The sequence below is a fragment of the Chelonia mydas genome, chromosome 14 (genome assembly GCF_015237465.2).
Source record: "Chelonia mydas isolate rCheMyd1 chromosome 14, rCheMyd1.pri.v2, whole genome shotgun sequence".
Taxonomy (NCBI): domain Eukaryota; kingdom Metazoa; phylum Chordata; order Testudines; family Cheloniidae; genus Chelonia; species Chelonia mydas.
Genome location: NC_051254.2, coordinates 32,802,846 through 32,827,222, shown reverse-complemented (window position 1 = coordinate 32,827,222; position 24,377 = coordinate 32,802,846). Strand labels below are relative to the sequence as shown.

The 24,377-nt window shown below is 46.7% G+C and overlaps 1 protein-coding gene across 4 annotated transcripts in view; it reads right to left on the bottom strand.

Annotated features, from left to right (window-relative positions):
* Positions 1-24,377, bottom strand: part of LOC102945825 (zinc finger protein 436) — a 1,196,575-nt gene that overhangs the window by 16,278 nt on the left and 1,155,920 nt on the right. Inside the window, exons 2-6 of one of the 4 annotated variants that reach the window (XM_043528698.1) lie at positions 15,827-15,918; positions 9,878-10,004; positions 6,061-6,174; positions 3,628-5,638; positions 3,359-3,360 (exon numbers count right to left, since the gene is read on the bottom strand). In XM_043528698.1, coding sequence (XP_043384633.1) covers positions 3,359-3,360; positions 3,628-5,638; positions 6,061-6,174; positions 9,878-10,004; positions 15,827-15,910 — 2,338 coding nt within the window. In that variant the 5' untranslated portion in view covers positions 15,911-15,918. Of the gene's footprint in view, positions 1-1,960; positions 5,639-6,060; positions 6,175-9,877; positions 10,005-15,826; positions 15,919-17,332; positions 17,690-24,377 lie in introns of those variants that run through there. The other 3 variants (XM_037913514.2, XM_043528695.1, XM_043528696.1) reach the window with 3 other exon arrangements.

The following is a 24,377-nucleotide window of genomic DNA, read 5'->3' as shown; positions in this document are numbered from 1 at the left end:
TTCGAATGCTTGTAAGTGCTGTGTACTTCAATCTCACTTATAACATCAGCATCCCATATTGTAAGGTAATAGTTGAGCATGTGCACTGTGAGCCTCTGTAATTGTGTAAACCGCCAGACAAGAGAGAAACATTAACTAGCGTGACGTACTAGTATCCAACAAGGGTTATGTCCAGCCCAACAAAGCAAGCCCATTGACACTAGACAAACTAGGAGACATGATGCAAGTGAATTCCTCCCAACAGTTGAACTTGCAACTCAAAGCAGAAGGGGGGAGGGAATAAAAAGACTTAACAAGGAGGAATTGTATCTTTATGCTGCTTGGATTCTGAGGGGCAAAGATAAATGAGCATAAACTAAAGATACCCCGTAAAGATACTCTGTTCCCTGCAGCGCAGATGATGTCCCAGGGCTGCTTCAAACACCCACACTGAGATGTCTGGGCTGACATTTTCAGACAGTAACAAATACGTGGGTGTGTTTTGTCTGGTGGCTGCAATTGGTCACTCCCCTCCAGGTCCAGGGCAGGTGTTGTGATCAGAGCCCTAATGTTGGGGTTTAATGGCCCAGGTACAGCACAGAGCAATGGAGTTAGGGTCTGGGACCGAGAACGGGACAGCAGAGTTTCGGGGAGAGGGGGTTTATCCCCCTAGACAGAGATGTAGTTACCACAGTAGGGAGACAGCGCCACAGAAACCACCAGGAAACTGGGAGCGGGATCCAGGAACCCAGTGGGAAGTGAATGGCTGGGATGGGGTCTGGGCAGGATGAGGGCTCTTCAACGGCTCTGAGTGCAAGAGGAAATGTCTCGATTCTGCCTGTGAGGCACTGGATTCCTCAATGAGCTGGATATGGAGCAGAGAGAGAGGACAGACATTAGAGATGCTGCCGGGCAAAAGGAGATGAGCTGCTCCCCATGGGAAATGTCCATGAATCATGCCTCCCAGGGACCAGCCGCTCCAGCTCTGAACGACCAATTAAATTCTCAGGCTACGGGAAGGGAAGACCCAGAGACTGAGCCCAGAGGCACTTAGAGCTGCAAGAGCAAAGACATGGAGGCATCAGATATCCCCTTTAAAGCAGGATGGGCAGACACATCAGTGAAAGGGGCTGGATTGGGGGAGTGAGAGATTCCTGTTGAGGGGGAGTGAATAAGAACATAAGAATGGCCATACAGGGTTACACCAACGGTCCATCTAGCCCATGGACCTGACTTCCGCCAGTGGCCAATGCCAGGTGCTTCAGGGGGAATAAACAGAACAGGGCAATTTTCGAGTGATCCAGCCCGTTGTCCAACCCCACAGCTTCTGGCAGCGAGATGCTTAGGGACACCCAGACCATGGGGTTCCATCCCTGAACGTCTTGACTAATAGCCATTGATGGACCTAGCCTCCATGAGCTTATCTAATTCTTTTTTGAAGTTATACTTTTGTCCTTCACAACATCCCCTGGCAATGAGTTCCACAGGCTTACTGTGTGTTGTGTGAAGAAAAACTTCCTTTTGTTAGTTTTTACCTGCTGCCTATTAACTTCATTGGGTGACACCTGGCTCTTGTGTTATATGAAGGGGTAAATAACACTTCCTGATTCACTTTCTCCACACCATTCATGATTTTATAGACCTCTATCATAACCCCCACTTAATTGTCTCTCCTTTCCAACCTGAACAGTCCCAGTCTTCTCAACATTCTGGTAGCTTGTTTGACTGCTGCTGCACACTGAGTGGATGTTTTCAGAGACCTATCCACCATGACTCCAAGATCTCTTTCTTGAGTGGTAACAGCTCGTTTAGACCTCACCATTTAATATGTATAGTTGGGATTATGTTTTCCAATGTGCATTACTTTGAATTTATCAACATTGAATTCCTGAGGGGGAATTTGCCCAATGTGGGGCACTTTGCCCCGCACCCGTACAGCTTGAGAACAGAGGAAATGTCTGAGATTCCCTGGGAGACAACGGATTTGCAATAAACATTTTATTAGGAATTTATCTGGGAAAAACAGAAACCAACCAAATTAAAAACTTCAATGAGAAATAAAGATGAATCTGAAATCTGATTTTCCAGAAACAAGAGACCCTCCCCTCGCCCACCATCCCGAAACAAGGAGAAAAATTCCTCATGGAGCAGTTATTTCAGGAAAAATCCCATGTGTGATGTCAACTGAGCCCCTCCCTGAAAACAGGGATGAGGAAATCCTGCTGAAACCCTTCCCGTTGGCTAAGTAACTCACTCCCCCGACACAGAGAGCAGGTGGGTGTCAGCACCTCTGTGATGGAAGGGGCAGGTGAGTGTCAGCACCTCTGTCCTCCTGAGTCACACAAGAATTAGTAAAAAGAAAAGGAGGACTTGTGGCACCTTAGAGACTAACAAATTTATTTGAGCATAAGCTTTCGTGAGCTACACATCCGATGAAGTGAGCTGTCGCTCAGAAAGCTTATGCTCAAATAAATTTGTTAGTCTCTAAGGTGCCACAAGTACTCCTTTTCTTTTTGCGAATACAGACTAACACGACTGCTACTCTGAAACAAGAATTAGTGACACCTCATGACTCCCTGTGGAGGGGAGCAACTATTATCCACAACAGAGATGGGAGAAGATGAGGCTGCACAGAAAGGACGGGGAGTGACTGGGACAAGATCACACCACGAGACACTAGTACGCAGCGTTATTGAACCCAGGGGTCCTGACTGCCCATCTCTCCACTGCCACCCCATGCCCCCCACCTCTAACTGTGGGTATGCCACAGAAGATGATCTGGTATTGGCATAATTTGCCCAGTCATCACCTCAAAGGGCATGTGATCTGTGGAGGCAGCTGGAGTTGCCCTGAGTGCTATTAATACGAGTGGAATCAGGGTGTCCCGATAGTATCCATTGGCATCTACCACCTTCTGGAGCAGTCGTTTGATGGCGAGATTTGACACACTCCTCTCTCAGAACTGGGAACTGAAGCTAGGAGTCCCAGGGTCCCAGTCTCCACTGCTTTAACTCACTAGCCCTTACTCCCACACAAGAGCTCAGAATAGGACTAAGGAGTCCTGAGTCCCAATTCCCCCTGCTGTCACTATTACACCATACTGTCCTCCCAGGAACAGTGCAACCCCAAATGACAATATCTGTCTGGGCAATCTCCACCATGAATTCCCATCTCAGTCCTCCCTCCCATCCCACGGCTGCAGAGATGTTCAATACACTGAGCATTGCTCTGAAATCCTGTTGCTTCAGCTTAGCAGCACCATCTGCCTTATAACCACAGCCCCACGGGGCCTCTTGCCTCTTGTGAATGTCCCTCTCCCCCTGTCCTGAGGGACCTGAGGAGCTGAGACACAAACGGCAACAGGGCATTTTTACCTCACCCCTACATTGGAAAGTGTGTGTGGAACCCACAGAAACATCTCGTTACTAACCTCATCGTCTGCTTCACCCAGACCCAGAAACAACACAGCTCCCACTATCCAGCATTCCTGCCTTGTCTGGGCCCCATCAACCATTCCCCATTAAAACCCCAACCTTGCACCCACCTGCTGCCCCTGCCCAGACCCTCCTCAAATGAAGCACATTTACACTTTGCTTCAAGAGGACACAGACCGATTGCCCAACAGAGAGAGCTCCCAACACCTTCTACCCTGTGTGCAGTTTCTGGTGGGATATTAGCGAGACCTTCGCCTTGTAGCTTTTCCCACAGACAGAACATGTATATGGTTTATTTCTGGTGTGCATTCTCTGATGGACAATAAGGGCTGAGCTCTGGATAAAGTTCTTTCCACACACAGAGCAGTTAAAGGGTTTCTGTCCTGTGTGAATTCTCTGATGCCTAATAAGGTGCGATCTCTGACAGAAACTTTTCCCACATTCGGAGCAGTTAAAGGGTTTCTCTCCCGTGTGGATTCTCTGATGCGAAATTAGTTGTGAGCTCCGCTTGAAGCTTTTTCCACACTCAGGGCAGTTATGGGGTTTCTCTCCCACATGGATTTTCTGATGTGAAATAAGGTCTGAGCTGCGCTTGCAGCTTTTCCCACACTCAGGGCAGTTATGGGGTCTCGCTGCCGTGTGAATTTTCTGATGTACGGTGAGGTTTGATCTCTGGCTGAAGCTCTTTCCACAGACACAGCATTTATAAGGTTTCTCTCCTGTGTGAATTCTCTGATGCCTAATAAGGTGCGATCTCTGACAGAAACTTTTCCCACATTTGGAGCAGTTAAAGGGTTTCTCTCCCGTGTGGATTCTCTGATGCAAAATTAGTTCTGAGCTGCGCTTGCAGCTTTTCCCGCAGTCAGGGCAGTTATAGGGTCTCGCTGCCATGTGGATTTTCTGATGTACGGTGAGGTTTGATCTCTGGCTGAAGCTCTTTCCACAGACAGAGCATTTATAAGGTCTGTCTGCTGTGTGAATTCGTCTGTGTGAAATAAGGTCTGAGCTCTGTTTGAAGCTTTTCCCGCAGTTGGCACATTTATAGGATGCCTCTCCCATGTGGATTCTCTGGTGTGAAATCAAGTTTGAGCTCAGAGCAAAGCTTTTCCCACAGAAAGAACATTTATAGGGTGTCTCTCCTGTGTGGAGTCTCCGATGTTTGCTAAGGTCCGAGCTCTGCCTGAAGCTTTTCCCGCAGTCGGGGCACTTATAGGGTCTCTCTCCTGTGTGGATTCTTCGATGTGAAATCAGGTACGAGAAATTAGAAAAATGTTTCCCACACTCCAGGCAGTTATAGGGTCTCTCTCCTGTGTGGACTCTCTGGTGTTTAAGGAGGTTTGAACTCTGGCTGAAGCCTTTCCCACAGTCGGGGCATTTATAGGGTCTGTCTGCCACATGGATTCTCTGATGTACACTAAGGTCTGATCTCTGCTTGAAGCTTTTCCCGCACTCAGGACAGCTATAGGGTGCCTCTCCCGTGTGGATTCTCTGGTGGACAATAAGGTACGCTTTCTGACGGAAGGTTTTCCCGCAGTCGAGGCATGTATACGGTCTCTCTCCTGTGTGGATTCTCTGGTGTGAAATCAGGGATGAGAAATAAGCAAAATATTTCCCACACTCAAGACAGTTGTGGGGTTTCTCTCCCGTATGGATTGTGTGATGTGAAATAAGGACTGAGCTCTGCTTGAAGCTCTTGCCACAGTCAGGGCATTTATATGGTCTCTCTCCCGTGTGAATTCTCTGGTGTAAAACAAGGTCTGAACTGTGCTTGAAATTTTTCTCACAGTTGAGGCATTTATAGGGTCTCTCTCCTGTATGGATTCTCTGATGTACAATAAGGTTTGATATCTGATTGAAGCGCTTCTCACAGCTGGGGCAGTTATAGGGTTTTTCGCCGGTGTGGACTCTTTGATGCCTAACAAGATTGGATTTCCGGTTGAAACTTCTCCCACACTCAGCACAGTCATATGGTTCCTCTTTACTGAAGACTCTTGGCAGGATCGTGGTTTCCTTAAGGTCCTTCAGACCTCCCACTTGGTAAGTGGATTTACCCAGTTTCATCCCTGGGTTGTTTCCTTGCTGTCTCTCACAGGCTTCTCTCTGCTCAGGACTCTGGGAAATGTCCTCTGCAGTTTTTCCGGATAGATTTCCGTGCTGTTCCACTTGCTCAGGAGCTTCCTGCTGAGGATTCTCCTCCTCGCTCTCACCCACCGTCCCATCACCTGCTGGGACAGAGAGATAATTGAGACAGGAGTCATTCCCTGTGCCCGAGGGGAAAGGAAACCTCAAAAAAATGAATGGGATGGCAGGAAATAAACCAAAAGATCTGCTGGGGAGATGCAAAAATCAGGAACCAAATCCCTCCCCCGCCTCCAAACCCTTCCCCAGAAAGGAGAGAGGAGGGGACCAATTCTGCCTCCACATCCCAAGTGAACACACAGTGGTGCAGGAGCTACTTCTAGGTGTCAGTCAGGATGGGTGGGGAGCCCTGAGTTGCATCTGACATGAGGATATGACACCAGCTAGTCACAATCCTAACCTGGGTGAGCTGAAGCAGAAGTGGGGGAGCCCACGGGCCCTTTGTGAGAATCCCAGCTGATTATGCCAATGACGGGTGGTTTCTGTGTCCATTTAATCACTTCCTCACCTGTGCGGATGTTTCTCAGGATGTCCCTTTCCTCAAAGCTCGGGAGATCTGTCACCCACGGCTCTTCCCCTCGTTCCAGCTGGGATATTATGTTGGGTTTGGCAATTGGAAATCCTGCTCCAGGAAAAGAAAGCAGGTGAGACCAGGATTTTACAATTATTCTGAGACACAGCTGTTTCCAGATGTGCTGGATGAGTGGGTGCCCTTGTATTCTTCACAGAGTTTAAGGGCAGAAGGGACCAATAGATCTTCTAGTCTGACCTCCTGTGTAACAGAGGCCCTATATTAAAGCCCAGAGACTTTTGTTGAAAAGATTTCAGTCCCCAGGAGAGTAAACTGTGTGGCACAGGGAGAGAACAGGACAGACCAACATGCTACTAATGTCTGAGGCCCCTGCAATGGCAGGGAACTGATTTGGTAAGAGATGTTCAGATGATTCCAGCAGGTGATCCAGGCCCAATGCTACAGACTCAGGAAATCTAACCCCTCCCCCGCCAAGGTTCCAGCCAATCGGAGCTGCAGAAAAATTCATTCCTAACCTCAAATCAGGTGATCAGTTTGACCCTGAGCATGTGAGTAAGACACACCAGCCAGGAATCTAGAAAGAGGGTTCTCTGTACCACCTCGATGTACTGGTCCACCCCATCTGGTGTCCTGTCTTCAACTGTGGCCAATCTCTTATGCTTCAGAGGAAGAAAACATACAAACACAGACCCCATCCTAGAACACAACTAGCCATTTGTACATCGGGGAAAAATATTCTTTTCTGACCGCTGTAAATGACCAAAAAATGATTATAATCATTATTCATTGACAAAACAGAAAAAACACTTAATAAATTCAGTGACACCCAAACCTCCAAAAACCCAGGAAATACGGAGTTAAAGTATTTCAATCTCAAACTTCTGAAAAACCAGGAAATTGTACTGGCATGGCAGGGCCACTATAGTTAAGGTTGCATCATGACTTCTATTAAAAGGTTGATCCTCTAAAATCAACATCCTTTGCCAGACTCCTTTGAAATTTGGCGTGCGTCAGGAGGGTGTTGGGTGCATTTAGTGACCCAAACTTTGGGGTCATTTGAGCTAGAGGTGCCAAAAATATAAGGCCTGAGAAAAATAGCCATTTTAAAAAAGAGTTTCTACATTTTTTTTTTTTTTTTTTGCGTAGGGCTAGCGATCAAACTATTGAAGTGATACAGGGCAGAATGATCTCAATCTGCTGAGTTTTACCCAAAATAGTGCATGGCACACCCTCAATCTTTGGGGGATGCAGACTGAGAATGAGATTTAAGAAAGTGTACATTTTTTACAGTATGCATGCACCAATACAGAAAAAGAATTAACGGGTTTCCATTTCTGCCATTTTATAGGCTTTAAAGCTCAACTCTTGCAAGTGCTCTAAAAACTGAATGGTTACTCAGATCACTTTGCATTTTGTGTGCCTCCTTGGAATGTTGGGTAGCATTAGTGACCCAAATTTGGGTTCTTTTGAGGGGTTCTCGAGTTACAAGTCCCTCAAAAATGTCCTTCTGCTGCCTTGTACTGTTGAACTGAGACTCCCTGAGACTGATGGCTGTGAAATCAGCCTTCAATTAGCATAACTAAGGCTGAGTTAATCACAAGCCCCCATCTAAGACACAAGGAGATTTGGACTGAGTGGCCAGAGGTTGCTACAATTTGTGAATCATGGGTCACAATTTCATTTTGGGGGGAATGTAATCAAAATATTTGTGGGGAGGGGGAAACAGACATGTGAATGCCTCCTGGGAGGCGAGAGATACCAGGGGGCAGAGGAGTGGGGGAATAAGGAAAGAGGGGTGTAAATGGGGTGGATGATTAGGGAGGGAAGAGAGGTTGGGGGCTCAGGTGAGGGAGGCATGGAGATTGCGGGGAGTGGAGGAGTGGGACACTGAGTTCCATTACACCCATCTACCCTGCCCCTGCCCAGGCCATAAAACATCCCCCAGAAACTGGATTAAAGCATATTTTTTAAAGAGAGAACTAATTTCACGCTTAAGACTCAAAGCGATGATGAGTCCCCTACACTCCCTTGGCAAGATGGTTCCAATGTTTAATTATCCTCACTGCTGGGAAATTGCATCTTATTTCAAGGAAGAATTTGTGTAACTTCAGCTTCCAGCCACTGCGTCAAGTTATTCCTTCCTGAGCAAAGCTTAACCCCCGCCCTTCCCCTCCATTATCAAATCTATTTTCCATGTGTAAGTACCTAAACACACTGATCAAGTCCCCTCTCAACCTTCTCTTCAATAAGCTGGATAAGTTGAGCTCCTCCCATGGAAAGGCCTGTCTTCCAGCCCCGGGGCCTTCCTCGTGTCCCTCCTTTGAACTCTCTCCAATGTTCCCACATCCTCTTGAAGTGTGGACACCAGAACTGGGGGCGGTATTCCAGCAGTGGTCTCACCAATGCTGCGTATACAGGCAGGAGCTCTTCCTCGCTTCTGCCTGATACTCCCCTTTTTACACACCCAAGGATCTCCTGAGTCCTGTTTCCCACAGCGCTGCATGATTATCTACAATGTCGACAGTTTCTTCCTCAAACTGTCACCAAACCAACAGACTTGATGCAATTTTAGACTTGGTTTTAGTAAGTAGTGAGGACATCATAGAAGAGTGGTCGTAGGAAATAACCTTGGCTCTAGTCACAGGTTGATTCAGTTTAAATTAAAAGGAAGGATAATGAAACCCAGGTCATCAAGTATGATTTTTTATTTCAGAAGGTCAGATTTGGCTACATCTATGGGGTTATGCCAGCGCAGCTACAGCGCAGTAGCTAGGCTGCTCTGACCTCCGCAGTGCAGCCAGCCCCAGAATCCTTCATGCTGTAGGTACAATCTGAATTCTTGTTGTCTCAGATGTATTACCTTGCATTTGGCTGTACAAGTACTAAAACACATTTTAGTGGATTCTGACCATTTAAGCAGGAAATTCAGATCACTCGATAACAATAACCTGTCCTCATTATTGATACCCCACGAATCTTTGTGTCATCCACAAACCTTATCGGCAAAGATTTTACATCATCATGAAGACTGTTGATAAAAATAGTAAGTAGTGTTGGACCAAGAACTGCTCCCTAGGGCACCCACTAGAAACACCCCTGCTCATTGACTTCCCCCATTAACAAAAAAATTTTGAGATCCGTAAGTGAGCCAGTTATGAATCCATCTACTGTGTGGTCTTGTTCATTCCATATAACACAAGCTTTTTAAATCAAAATGTCGTGGTACCAAGTCAAATGCCCTGAAGAAATCCAAGTATACTATATCAACACTGCTGCCTTCTTCAGCCAGAGCTGCATAAACCAAACAGATGTTCCTGAAGACCCTTTGGGCATGCCGGTCAGATAGTTCTTGGGAGGCGTACAGCTCCCCCTGCAGGAGGTTCAGCGATCTCCACACACTGGGGGATTTTATGACTTTGGCACAATACAATTGTGCAATTGTACAATTACTCCTTCCTAACCCTGCTGAGATTACAGCCCTTTCCAGCCATGGAGATAGTCCTGAGAAAGGATGGAGAGGAGACATCTTTCTGTGTGTGAAAGTGAGAAACACAGGGTGCTACCTATAGCCCAACCTCTCCCTTGGAAGTTTTGCGGATGAGCATCTCCACTATGTCTCTGAATCTCCTCTCCCCTGGGAGGGGTATAAGGAGGGAGCAGTCTCTCTCACATGGTTTCTGGGGCTGATCCTCCTGAAAACTAAGAGACCACGGAAGAACTCTGAGCAGAAGCTGACCCAAATGCTTCAGAGACCCTCACCCCTTCTAATACCCGAGGGGACAGGAATCCTTACCCAGAGAGGTCACATTCTCATAGTTCTGCTGCATGACGTCCCTGTAGAGGGCTCTCTGATGGGGGTCCAGCAGAGCCCACTGCTCTTCAGTAAAATACACAGCCACCTCCTTGAAGGTCACCAGCTCCTGAAACAGCCAGAGTCCCCCTCTCAGAACCTGCTCCCCTGGGCACAATCCCACCAGCTCAGTCACAGGCAGGGCTGCAAAATCCCTCACCCACAGAGAGCAGGAACTTTTCCCTGGGGCAGGGGAAATTTCTCAAAGCTGTCATTAAAAACACACTATTTTTGTGGTGAAACTGTGATGCCAACTCCGCTGATTTTATCATGAGTCTCACAATATTTAGTTGGGATTTTTGGACTTTTCCCATGATCTCATAATTCCTGGCACAGAACTCACACATTCTCCCTTGTTCTACATGGCCACCACCTCCCATTACTTTCAGAGGGATAGAGTCAAACTGCCCTTGTGACGGGCTGGATCACAAAACCCCCCTTAGGAACTGCCAGCTGACGTGCTGAGACTCTCTCTGAGCCTGTTTCCCCTGCCAGCTTGGAATTTCAGAACCCTGCCCGGTTGTGCCAGACACGCTAGCCTGCTACAAACACAGACCCAGGTCTGACCCATGTCCCCCACAAGCTGCAGGCTTAACTGAAAACAGTTCAAGAAATGTCTCCAGCACTCAGATACCCAACTCCCAATGGGGTCCAAACCCCAAATAAATCCGTTTTACCCTGTGTAAAGCTTATACAGGGTAAACTCATAAATTGTTTGCCCTCTATAACACTGATCAGAGAATCATAGAATATCAGGGTTGGAGGGGACCTCAGGATGTTATCTAGTCCAACCCTCTGCTCAAAGCAGGACCAATCCCCAATTTTTGCCCCAGATCCCTAAGTGGCCCCCTCAAGGATTGAACTCACAACCCTAGGTTAGCAGGCCAATGCTCAAACCACTGAGCTATCCCTCCCCCCAGAGGAGATAGAGAGATATGCACAGCTGTTTGCCCCCCCACGTATTAATACATACTCTGGGTTAATCAATAAGAAAAAAGTGATTTTATTAAATACAAAAAGTCAGATTTAAGTGGTTCCAGGTAATAACAGATAGAACAAAGTGAATTACCAAGCAAAATAAAATAAAACACGCAAGTCTAAGCCTAATACAGTAAGAAAACTGAATACAGATAAAATCTCACCCTCAGAGATGTTTCAATAAGCTTCTATCACAGACTGGACACCTTCCTAGTCTGGGTCCAATTCTTTCCCCGGTACAGTCCTTGTTCCAGCTCAGGTGGTAGCTAGGGGATTTCTCATGACTGCAGCCCCCTTTGTTCTGTTCCACCCCCTTATACATCTTTTGCACAAGGCAGGAATCCTTTGTCCCTCTCTGGGTTCCCACCCCGCCTTCTAAATGGAAAAGTACCAGGTTAAAGATGGATTCCAGTTCAGGAGACATGATCACATATCACTGTGAGACTTCACTACCCACTTGCCAGCACACAGGTATACAGGAAGACTTACAAGTAAACAGAGTCTTCTACAGTCAATTGTCCTGGTTAATGGGAGCCATCAAAATTCCAAACCACCATTAATGGACCACACTTTGCATAATTACAATAGGCCCTCAGAGTTATATTTAATATTTCTAGTTTAAGATACAAGAAGGATACATACATGACCACACTCAGTAGATTATAAGCTTTGTAATGATACCTTACAAGAGACCTTTTGCATGAAGCATATACCAGTTACATTATATTCACACTCATTAGCATATTTTCATAAAATTATATAGAGAGCAATGTCACAGCCCTTATTCAAAATGGCCATCATTTCCCTACAGTTTGTAAGCCCACCTCCAGAGTTACTCTTGGCTTCTGAGTGCTGTAGGATGGCAACAGAGCTTTGGTATCAACACATTCAGGGGGTTGTTTCCTCACACAGGAGTATTTCCACCCTATCCCTAAAATTCAGGCTCTACCTTAAAGAAGAGGTAGTGTATAAGGTTAGGTTAGTACAGTAACTCCTCACTTAACGTTGTAGTTATGTTCCTGAAAAATGCGACTTTAAGCGAAACGATGTTAAGCGAATCCAATTTCCCCATAAGAATTAATGTAAATGGGGGGGGTTAGGTTCCAGGGAAATTTTTTTCACCAGATAAAAGACTATATTATATATATACACAGTATAAGTTTTAAACAAACAATTTAATACTGTACACAGCAATGATGATTGTGAAGCTTGGTTGAGGTGGTGAAGTCAGCGGGTGGAAGAGGGTGGGATATTTCCTAGGGAGTGCCTTACTGCTAAATGATGAACTAGCTTTTGGCTGAGCCCTCAAGGGTTAACTCATTTTTGTTAATGTAGCTGCACACTCTACAAGGCAGCACAAATGGAGGGAGGGGAGACAGCATGGCAGACAGAGACAGAGACACACACGCTTTGTGAGAGAGAGTGCCCCTTTAAGTAGGCTGACCCCACTCTTAAGTACACTGCCTTTTTAAGTAGATAAGCAAATTGAGACAGCAGCTGCTCCAAGGAAGCTCCCTTTGTCCTGAGCCCTGTCCTGTCGTCCCCCCCACAATGGAGATGGGGTAAGTGGGGTGCAGGAGCAGGAGGGAGGGGGACACCCTGACATTAGCCCCCCTCTCTTCCCCCCTGCACAGCAAGCAGGAGGCTCCCGGGAGAAGCTCCAAGGCAGAGGGCAGGAGCAGCATGTGGCAGTGGGGGGAGGGACAGCTGAGCTGCCTGGCAATTGATAGCGTGCTGGGCGGCTGATGCACAGGGAACTTAGGGAAGTGGGGAGCTGATAGGGAGGCTGCCGGTCCACCCTGTTTCCAAGCCCCCATCAGCTAGCTCCAATGGGCTGCTCTTCCTGCAAGCAGTGGACAAAGCAGGCGGCTGCCAAACGACGTTATAAGGGAGCATTGCACAACTTTAAACGAGCATGTTCCCTAATTGATCAGCAACGTAACAACGAAACAACGTTAACCGGGACGACTATAGGTGAGGAGTTACTGTATTTCTTTGAATGGTTTATGAGCTCTTTAGTGGAGCTCACTGCGTTCTAGGTTTTAGAAGCCTCCAGCGCCAATCAGAGCAGCAGTGGGTATGTAGTAGGCCTTGGGTATCTGTGTAAATTTACTAAATGTGATTATTTGGAACCCAACTATGTCTGTGTAGTTTCATTGAGTTCTTTGGCATATTACACAGTAAAAAGACACAACAATTTGCACCGAGGACATGGTCCAAATCCAGGAATACAGTAGAATAGACACTGATGGCAGAGGCCCAGTGAAAGTGAATCTACAAAGAAATTGCTACCTGCAGCCAGTTGGACTGTTTATTAAATCAGGGTGGAAGAGGGAAGGGTTAAAAGTGCCTAGTATTTGGGGAAAACGGGCTTGTACAATAGCTCAGTAGAGGACTATTCCACTGATATCAAGAGAACATGGAGCCCAGTGAGAATACGTCTTCGCTGCAGAGTTAACTCCAGTTTATGAGGTACTCCTCATAAATTAGCCTAGCTTGAGTGAGAGAGGCCACACAGCGAAATAACACCTGAGTTACCATGTCCACTGTCCACACCAATGCTGCTCTCACTCGTGTGTGTTGCTAAGACTTTTGGGGGCACATCCCATGATTCTTCATTCTGCAGGCAGCTGTGCTGCTCTCAAGTTAAGGGTTTTGTGTGTGGACTCGACTCAAGTTAGGGGCGGCACTCGAGCTATAACTAGAGTTAACTTTGCAGTCATGACAAGCCCCGGGACAGTTATAGCATCTCTAGAATTGTTAGAAGAAAACAAAATGTTGTTTGGAATTCTTTACAATGTAGATTAAGTTAGACTTCAAATGAAGCTTGATACAGGGTGTGCTCTGTCTTATTTCATAGCAGGATTATCAGAGGCTATTTACAGAAGTGAAGTTGTGGAAAACCTCAGTGCTACTAAAAACATACAATGGACATCCTCTCTCCCTGAGGTCTTATTAAAGTGAAGGTAACATAAATAAAATGCATATGCTGAACCTGTATGTTGTGAAGTGAAAGGATCCAGTAATAAATAATAGAGAATGACATGGATTCAACTGGACTGGCAGAGCATAAAAGCCCTTCATGTTTATTATTATTATTGATACCGATACAAAACAAATTAGCTGAACTTATGCACAAGAAAGCTGATATCTTTCACTGAATGTCTGCCTAAACCAGCTTTTAAGCACAAGTTCAGTAGGATGTCCCACCTGCTGACCCCTGAGGGGAGCACGGGTGATCTCCCGACTGTTTCCCTTCACCTGAGGGGAGCACGGGCGATTCCCTGACTGTCTCCCCTTGCCCGAGGGGAGCCCGTGGCGATCCTCCAACTGCCTCCCCCTGCCCAAGGGGAACACTGGTAGTCCCCCAACTGTCTCCCCCCTGTCTGAGGCGAGAACGGGTGATCCCCCGACTGTCTCCCCCAACCTGAGGGGAGGGCAGGCGATCCCCCAACTGTCTTCCCCTGAGTGAGGGGAATGCGGGTGATCCCCTGACTGTCTCTCCCAGCCTGAGGGGAGTGCGGGTGATCCCCTGATTGTCTCCCCCCTTCCTGAGGGGAGCACAGGCGATCTTCTGACAGTCTACCCCTGCCTGATGGGAACATGGTCGATCCCCCAGATGACTCCCCCCGCCTGCTGGGAGTATGGGCGATCTCCCGACTGTCTCCCCTCGCCTGAGGGGAGCGCAGGCAATCCCCTGACTGTCTCCCCCGGCCTGAGAGGGGTGCGGGCAATCCCCTGACTGTCTCCCTGCTGCCTGAGGGAATGCGGGCAATCCCCCAGCTGTCTCCCTCCTGCCTGAAGGGAGCATGGGCAACCACCTCACTGTCTCCCCCCGCCTGAGGGGAGGGTGGGCGATGCCCTGTCTGTCTCCCACAGCCTGAGGGGAGCGCGGGCAATCACCTAACTGTCTCCCCCTGCCTAGTGTGTTGCCGCTTTTGCCCTCAAAGGGATTTGCCGAACTCTGGCAGAGAACAAGTGGCCTGGGAAATGCAGAGGAGCCTCCCTACGCTGTGGAGACTTTTCCCACTCTGAGTAACGCCTATTGCTGCTGAAGAGAGGTTAGACCCCTGGGCAAATCGGCGCCCTCATCACCCCATTGCACTCCAGCAGCTTCAGGCCTGCAACATCTCATCAAGGTAGATGGGGTCCTCCACCTTTCGGAGCCCACTAGTGTGGAATAAACTGGTCTCGTCAATCCGGAGCAATCCACACTAGAGGTTACGTAACTTGCGAGTTGTACAGAGTTACTGAAGTATTCACTCCAAGTCCATCTTTCCCTTTCCTTTATAGGCTTCCTGTGTATTTCCCCTTGTAAATAACATGTACATTGATTGTTGGTTCACCCATTAGGGAAGCTATGTATGGAGGCATCAGGCTAGTCCTGGGGGTAAGGACCAGGTCAGGGATAACTGAAACTACATAGGGAGGTAGGGTAGGGTTCCTGGCTCCCTTAAACAGTCAGGTGGGGGCACTACCAGCTAGTAGCTGAGAACCCAGGCAGCTGAAACCTACTAGGCCGAAGCAGAGGGACACACGGGAAGGGCTCCCGTTGATGATTAGCTGCCCTTAAGGACCAAGCAATCCAAAAAACCCCTTTACATCCCTTCAAGCAGTTTGTGAGCTGTCTGGTGGCTCACTATGTTCTGTGGTTTAGAAGCTGCCAAGGACTAATCTAAGCAGTCGTGTAAATACGTGGCTAGGCCTTGCATGTCTGTGTATAGTTACTAAACATGGTTATTTAGGACCTAGCTGTGCCCCTGTGGCTTCTCCATATTGGTTTTGTTGTGTAGAGAACAAAGGACACAACAGAGGTTTTTCATTCCCCATTCAGCTTTCCTCCTGTATTTCCTGTCTCTCCCCCACGTCCAGACCAACCCCACCCTCCCCAGCAGCTTCCTGCCAAACACTTACCTGAGCCAGCACCACTGAAGCAGCCATGTCTCTTCCCCATCCCTTGGGAGGATGAGAGGATCTGGAGCAAGATGTGGATGTCATTCTGCCTCCTGTCAGTGCGAGAAGGGCCATTGGGCAGGCATCAGAAAATGTTTTAGTCTATTTTACACCCCAGTTTCCCCCAGGGCTCTTTACCTGAAGCCAGACTCTCGATTCTGCCAGGCTGGAAAAACACTTGGTCACTTTATTGCAGCGCAGACCCAGCCCCTCCCACCAGGACTAAACCCACTGAGACATTTTTAAAAGTCTCTGAACCAAACCTTAGGGCAGGTCTACACTTACAATGCTGCCGCAACACAGTTGCATCTTCAGTAAAGATGCTACCTATGCCAACAGGAAGGCTTCTCCTGTCGAGGTAGGTGCTCCACCTCCCAGAAGGCAGTAGCTATGTCCATGGGAGAATTCTCCTGTCAATCTAGCACTGTCTACACGAGGGGTGACCAACCTGAGCCTGAGAAGGAGCCAGAATTTACCAGTGTGCATTGCCAGAGAGCCACAGTAATACGTCAGCAGCCTCCCATAAGCTCTGCCTGCCCCACTCCCAATGCCTCCCACCCACCGGCAGCCCCGCTGATCAGCACCTCCCCCGCCCTCCCGATCAGCTGTTTTGTGGCATGCAGGAGGCTCTGGGGGGTGGGGTGGGAGCGAGGGCATGGCAGGTTCAAGGGAGGGTGTAGGAAGGGGTGGAGTGGGGGCAGGGCCTGTGGCAGAGCCAGGGGTTGAGCAGTGAGCACCCCCCCCCCGGCACATTGGAAAGTTGGCACCTGTAGCTCCAGCCCTGGAGTCGGTGCCTGTACAAGGAGCCGCATATCAACTTCTGAAGAGCCGCATGTGGCTCCGGAGCCACAGGTTGGCCACCCCTGGTCTACACTGGGGATTAGGTCGGTTTAACTGTGTTACTTTTCTTGGGGTGTGGATTTTCACACCCCCGAGTGAGGAAGTTATACTGACCTAATTTCCTAGTGTAGGAATTTCCTGGCCTTAGAAAAGAGCAGACTCAAAGGAGCCCGTTTGGGGGACCCCGCCTGACTCTGTCCCGGAGGGCGGCACATTCCCTCAGCAGCGCAGGGACCAGGCGGAGCAGCAACTGGTTTTCCTCTCCCTGCTCCTGACCTTGTTCCCAGGAAAGTCAGTCTGTCCCCGGGGCGCTGCAGGGAACGGGGCTGCGCAGGGCTGGGAGCCGGGAACCTCCCTCCGCAATAAGCTCCTGCTGCCCCTTCCAGCCTGTTTTTCCCCACCTCCTTCCCCCTCTGCCCAGGAGACTTGGTCACTGTGCTGGGGCCAGTCACTCTCCGGGCTGGATCGGCTCCTGCTAACGGGAGCTTCGGGGTGCCAGGGAGTGAGGGCAGCAGCCGGCCTGGGACTCGCAGACCCCCGGGAGCAGAGCTGGGGCGAGGAGGGGCCCTTGGTGCGGAGTCACTTTCCTGCCCGGCCCCAGCCCTTCCCCCGGGTCTCTCCCCGCACCTGCAGGCTCCGGCTCAGGGGCTGGTGTCGGCAGAGCCCGGGGCTGGTTCCAGCCCTCGCAGAAAGTGCCCCCGGCTGGGCCCAGAGGGGGCTCGGACAGACCCCACGGGGGAGCAGCAGCCGCTCGGCCCAGGCTCCCCGATCACCAGGGAGGCGGCGGCGGCAGCAGCCGCTGACCCAGGAAGCGCAGCCCCCGGGAGGGAAGGGGCGGAGGAGAGGAGTTTCCCCACAGCGCCGAGCGGTCGCGGAGCAGGCTGGAGCGGTCTGAACACGCTCGGGAACATCTGCTGAAGCCGCTGCCCTCACTCGCCATCACAAGCTCCTCCCCGCGGCAGGGGGCCCCCTGTTTATGGGGCGGGATCGAAACGTGTCCAGGAGCGGGTGGAGCAGCTGGCGGAGGCAGGGGGATGAGGGGGGCAGGTAGACAGAGTCAGGGAGAAGGGGCAGAAACCGGGGTTAGGATGGGGGAGATGCGCTGCCAGACAGGGGCAGAAGGGGAAACCCTGGGACAGCGAGGGGCAGAGGGGATAAAAGTGACCACAGTGGGGTGAGCCCTGGGCAGTGGTTGCCAAAATAGCACATGGGTGGCAGAGAGGTTTGTGTTCCTTGCTGGCCCATCTCAGCAACCCCACTCCAGGGCTGTGGTGTTACAGCACATGACCAGATATGTCTTTGTTACACAAAATAATTCATTGGCACTTTATGGGGGTCTTATCTCCTGTTCCGATGCCTGAAAGTTACTCTGTTTCCAGTAAACCACTGTAAATCCAATTTCACTTCAGTTTATTTATTTATTTTTAATGCTTTTTAAAAGCAGTGTTTTGGTTACTCCTGTTTTCCTTAGCATGCCTTGGTTAACACTGTGCAGATGGATGTCACTGCGCTGCTTAGTGAAAGGTTCTAATAATAAATCCTCACAGAAAATAGTAATTGATGCTGGTATTTAAGCAATCACTTACAGTGTTCCTAGCAGAACATTTCCTTTGTTCTTACCAGGATTTTGTAATTTACAATTGTTATTTCACAATTTGTTCTTTTTATTTTTCCTCTAGCACAAGTTTATTCTTTATCACATGACCTCATGGAAATCATAGCCATGTACGGCTGGAAGGGACCTCAAGAAGCCATCAAGGTCATCTCCCTGTGCTGTGGCAGATTCAGTAGAGACCCCCCCTGACAGGTGTTTGTCTAACCTGCTTAGGTATGTTGGAAATCCTACAGGCACCTATTTGCATCTTGAGATGCCTAAACACTTTTGAAAATTTGTCCTAAAGAATGTAGGCCCTATCTACAGAATGGGGGGCTGTATCCTGGAAAGCAGTGTCCCTGGAAAAGATTTAGGGGTCCTCGTGGACAAGTAACTAAACCTAAGCTCCCAGTGCAATGCTGTAGCTTCTGAGCAGACCTGCTGAATTGGGCCCTGAAGGCAAGATAAACGGAGGAGCACCTATTTTCCCTAGATTCAGGGTCGTGCTAGGGATCAGGCAGGAGATAGATGTGTGGGTGCCTAGCGGGGGGCAGCAGTGCACGTCTAGAGGCAGAAACACAGGCACTTAGGGGACTGCTACTGCAAAAATTTAACCAATTTATTTGAGCATAAGCTTTTGTGAGCTACAGCTCACTTCATCGGATGCATGTAGCTCACGAAATCTTATGCTCAAATAAATTGGTTAGTCTCTAAGGTGCCACAAGTACTCTTCTTTTTGCGAATACAGACTAACACGGCTGTTACTCTGAAACCTGCAAAAATTTAGGCGCCAAGTGAATGCAGGATTTTGCGATTGGTAGCAAATTCTGATGGGAAGCAGTTCCTGACACACAGACCAGCTTCAGCTGCCTGGATCTCAGCCCCTTCCCCACCTGGGCTCCAATGATGGAGTCTCCCCTCCCTTGCTCAGACCCCCTTCCTGAATCCCACCTCCTCCTGTATGAAATGTGGAGCAATAATATATGAGAGAGCCGATGAGGGCCTGATCCTGCAAACCATCCCATTTGAATCATCATGTTCGTGTCCGGGGGTGCTGCTGTGACAAGAGCTGCTGGGGAAGAGGCTGGGGGTGCTCAGTGTTGACAACAGGGGGCTACTATCCCTGAATTGGATCTTTACTGGTGCCCAGTGGAGCACATCACTGTCATACCAGTGAAAAAGTTCCACAGCAATTATTTTCAATGCACAATGGTTTCTTGAGAAGGAATTACACAAGCGGTAAAGGGTTACATTAAGCACATAACTTCTATGTTAGACATTAAGAGCAATACATTAAGAGCTATAAATTCCTCTTAACAAGTCTCTCTTTTACAAACATACACAAGCAGGCCCTGTGCTAGCCTGATGCAGTTCCTGCTTGGCAAACAGAGAAGGTGGTTACCAACTTTATGGATGGCTTCTTCTCTCCAGGTCTGTTCTTCTCAGCCCTCTGGTCTGTCTCGGATTCCCTCGAGGCAAAGCCTTGGCTGTCTTGAGACACCTCTGGTTCACAGTCCTACTCGAGCCCACGAAGCAGAGTTTTGGCTACTCTGTCTGGCAGCATTGCTTCTTTAAGCGTCAATTAAGGAATCTCAACCAACAGTAATTTACTTTGCTTGATTCTTATACCCTTTTTCCTCAAAGGAGTCACATGTCTTAAAAGCATGCCCAGTGGGCATGTGGTTATTAATTTTATTTAATTAGTATTTTAGAAGGGGCTGGGGAGGTACCCAATGAAAATCACTCCACACCACTCCACTCCACGTTTACTCACTCATCAATCATTCACTCTGGCTCTCTGCGTGGTGTCCTTGCTGCAAGGTCACTACAACCAGGTCGACCTGTGCTCCATGCTGGAACTTTATACATGTGATATTTACTTTTGCATGGGCCCATATTTGCCGACCAGTAGGTTCAATATGACAATATCGATCACACACGCAGGCTTTGCCAGTCCTTTATCAAATCTGCTTCTGCTTAAAGGGACCCTGTTCCCAGGATCCTCTGCAGCTCTTCAGCCATGTTTAAATCATGTCAAGTTATGCTCACACCATTCATTCAGTATTGCCACGCCATACCTGCAATTTGTACACTAACTATTAGATTATCTGTGGGTTTTTTTGTTTTTATAAAACTTAAAGCATTATTTTATGATTATTAGTTGCATAATTTAACAACTTAATTTTATAAGTTTTTTGCAAACCTTGGGTTTTTTTATATTGCTTAACATCTGATATTTACAACAGAAACATATAAGGAATAATACAGCAGTTTCAGAAATTCAAAATAACATTACCCAATTAACTTTATTTCATGTTGTTACTTGACATACAACATTGTACCAAGCACACATTTGAGATTTTATTTTTTATACTGCTTTTTAAACAATTTTATACTTTTGAGCAAGCATATCTTTTACAGATATTATTAGTTTAGTTGACCGTTCTATTTGGTCCAGTGTGCCTTGATTAGTTTGTATTTTTATATTCCAATCTGTATTATTTACTTGATATTTTTTAAACTTGGCGATGTTAATTTAGGGTGAGTCATAAAGTTTTTAGCCATTTGGGGGTGCCATTGATATTGTTCGTACTGGAAATAAGTTATATTTTCATGAGTACACCACATTTCTTGGTCCATAAACCAGGTTTTGTTGTTTATTATTACATTACCCTTTTTTTTTATGCCAACATATATTTTGGTTTATTTTATATAATTTCCACCAACCATTTTTTTACTGTAAGTTTATGGTGAGATTACCTTCTTTTTATTTTAAATGTCCATTTTTTTTTAACCAAGGTACCCCATTTCCATTGGGCTTCCAGTATTTGCTTTTACTTTAATTCAGGTATTTACCATAATTCATTTTCTTCTGGTACTATTTTATAGTATTTTGTTTTATTTTTCCAGGCGTTGGCATATATTACCGGATGCACTTCTTGTGCCTTTCCATTGGCTATATCGGAAAGGATGAGAGTGCACTGGCATATGGGACATGTATGCACTTGCACCTTTCAGGTATCTTGGAATGATTGATTAATATAAGAGTAGTAACTCAATGCCCAGTTAAAAGTCTGGGGCCAAGTTTCTTTTTGGCTCTGTTTTAAGATTTTTTTTATTGTTCTTTTAAGATTTCCTGGTCTTTTATACAAACTTTTTTCCAGGATAATCCTGAGTGAATATTCCTTATTGCTTAACAATATTTAAAACACTTTTTTCCTACAATTTACTTAATTTCATTACAGAATATCCCATCTTTTGATTCACTGGTTTTCCTTGTTTTTCAGTGTGTGCTGACTGCATTAGTTGTTTTAAAGTTTTTTTTATTTTTTCCCTTAGGGTAGAGAGGCTCCATGTGTTTCCTAATAAACACATGCTCTATTTGTTACATGAAAGGTTCATATTCCTTAAGTTGTTTTTTTGGCCCCAAAGGGATTAACAGATTTTGTTACCATACAGTGCCAAACTTTTCCATTTTCCACATTTAGTTTTTTTCCTCATCACGGCCTTTAACCAGGTTTGACCCCTTTTTTCAGTCTGTGAACCGAGGAGTCGGCTGCTTGGATAAAAAGTTTTGTGTTCTTATTTTTTTTCAGCTTCTTTTTTTTTAATTCTGGGGAGATAAGCGTTGTTGAAACATAACGTTTGGACAAAACTACAGAGGACGGCTCTGAACCGTTATTTATAGTAAGGTTCATGCCAGTTGGAACTGTGCCTAAATTTATGTTATTTTCCGCACTTAGGGACTGTTTTCGAATTTTTGCTCCTGCTTTTTCAGTTGGCGGAGGTGCTGTGATAGGTCTGCGTTCTATAAAAGGTGGAAGTAAGGTGAATGGATGCTCATATTGGAATCCCCATTTTATTCTTTTATACAGATACTTCCCTGGTTTTACAAATACTGCTTCAAATTTTTTCAGGCATTTTCAAATAAGTTGGAGACCATTTTTTACAAGAACTTTTCCTGGTCGGGGGTAGGTTCACCATACAGGGCCTTTACTTCATAGTTTTGTGACATTCCTGTTCCAAGTCACACTTTTTTTTTTTTTTTTTTGCTTTAATTACCTTTCCACAAGGGGTGACTAAAGACTTAGTCCTATTTCTTGCTCCCTTACCCATTCAAGACTAGTAGCCCCAATTCGGAGGAGAAAATCCGTGCGTATCCTTGGTATAAGCCCCCATTGCTGTGGGAATTGCTTGATTTTACAATCTCTGGTTGCCTCTCCCATGGGACAGATGGATGGTGATTCAGTAGCCACATGGCAGACGAGCCCATAGATGACCAAATGAAACAGGTTCCCCGGTATATTTTTTGCTTTCATGGATTAGTTTGTGAAAACAAATAAACAAACAAAACATAGGCCTTTAACTGAGCCTTATATTTTATGACTATATACTATTTTATATTTACCTTATATATTCATGAATGATTATACTTACTTTTTTGATGGATACAGTTTGACTTGATCAGAATGTTTTCATACATTCCCATTTGGAGTAGCCATCAGAACCACTATAGGACTGGCCACATATTTTACAGGGAATGGTCCCTTTCATGTGGGTTTTAGGGGTTTTTTTACTTCCCAATTTTTTGAGAATTGCTTTGTCTTCTATTTTCCATTGGTACCCAGATGGTTCTTTTTGTTCTTCCCTTTGTCTTTGCTGATTTTTTTGTGCCCATTTTTAAAAAATGTTTGTACTAAATCTGCTATTCAAACTTCCTTCTGCACCCATTTTTCAGATGGGAGTAGGAATTTAGGAGTTCTCATAGCTCGACCTGTCATTAACTTAAAAGGTGAGTACTTATTTTCAGCTTGTTCCAAGGTTTTTCTGGTCATCAGGATTGCAGGTAAAGCAGTTTTCCAATTTCAGCCTTGTGTTTGAATTTGCTTGGTCAAGGCTGTGTTTTTTTTTTTTTTAATTTTCCTGCACTTGGTGGGTGGTAGACCATATGCCATTTTTGTTTGATTATCATTATTAATAATAAAAAGAAAAGGAGGACTTGTGGCACCTTAGAGACTAACCAATTTATTTGAGCATGAGCTTTCGTGAGCTACAGCTCACTTCATCGGATGCATACTGTGGAAATCGCAGAAGACATTATATACACAGACACCATGAAACAATACCTCCTCCCACCCCACTCTCCTGCTGGTAATAGCTTATTCTAAAGTGATCATCAAGTTGGGAAATGGCCCAACTTGATGATCACTTTAGATAAGCTATTACCAGCAGGAGAGTGGGGTGGGAGGAGGTATTGTTTCATGGTGTCTGTGTATATAATGTCTTCTGCGATTTCCACAGTATGCATCCGATGAAGTGAGCTGTAGCTCACGAAAGCTCATGCTCAAATAAATTGGTTAGTCTCTAAGGTGCCACAAGTCCTCCTTTTCTTTTTGCGAATACAGACTAACACGGCTGTTACTCTGAAACCTATTATTAATAATAATGCTTTTACCACTGCTTCCATGGAAGTTTTTGGAAACTGTAGGGGACAATTTCCTGGTGCAAGTGCGGGAGGAACCAACTAGGGGCGGAGCTCTTCTTGACCTGCTGCTCACAAACCGGGAAGAATTAGTAGGGGAAGCAAAAGTGGATGGGAACCTGGGAGGCAGTGACCATGAGATGGTCCAGTTCAGGATCCTGACACAGGGAAGAAAGGAGAGCAGCAGAATACGGACTTCAGAAAAGCAGACTTTGACTCCCTCAGGGAACTGATGGGCAAGATCCCCTGGGAGAATAACATGAGGGGGAAAGGAGTCCAGGAGAGCTGGCTGTATTTTAAAGAATCCTTATTGAGGTTACAGGGACAAACCATCCTGATGTGTAGAAAGAATAGTAAATATGGCAGGCGACCAGCTTGGCTTAACAGTGAAATCCTTGCTGATCTTAAACACAAAAAAGAGGCTTACAAGAAGTGGAAGATGGGACAAATGACCAGGGATGAGTATATAAATATTGCCCGGGCATGTAGGAATGGAATCAGGAAGGCTAAATCACACCTGGAGTTGCAGCTAGCGAGGGATGTCAAGAGTAACAAGAAGGGTTTCTTCAGGTATGTTGGCAATAAGAAGAAAGTCA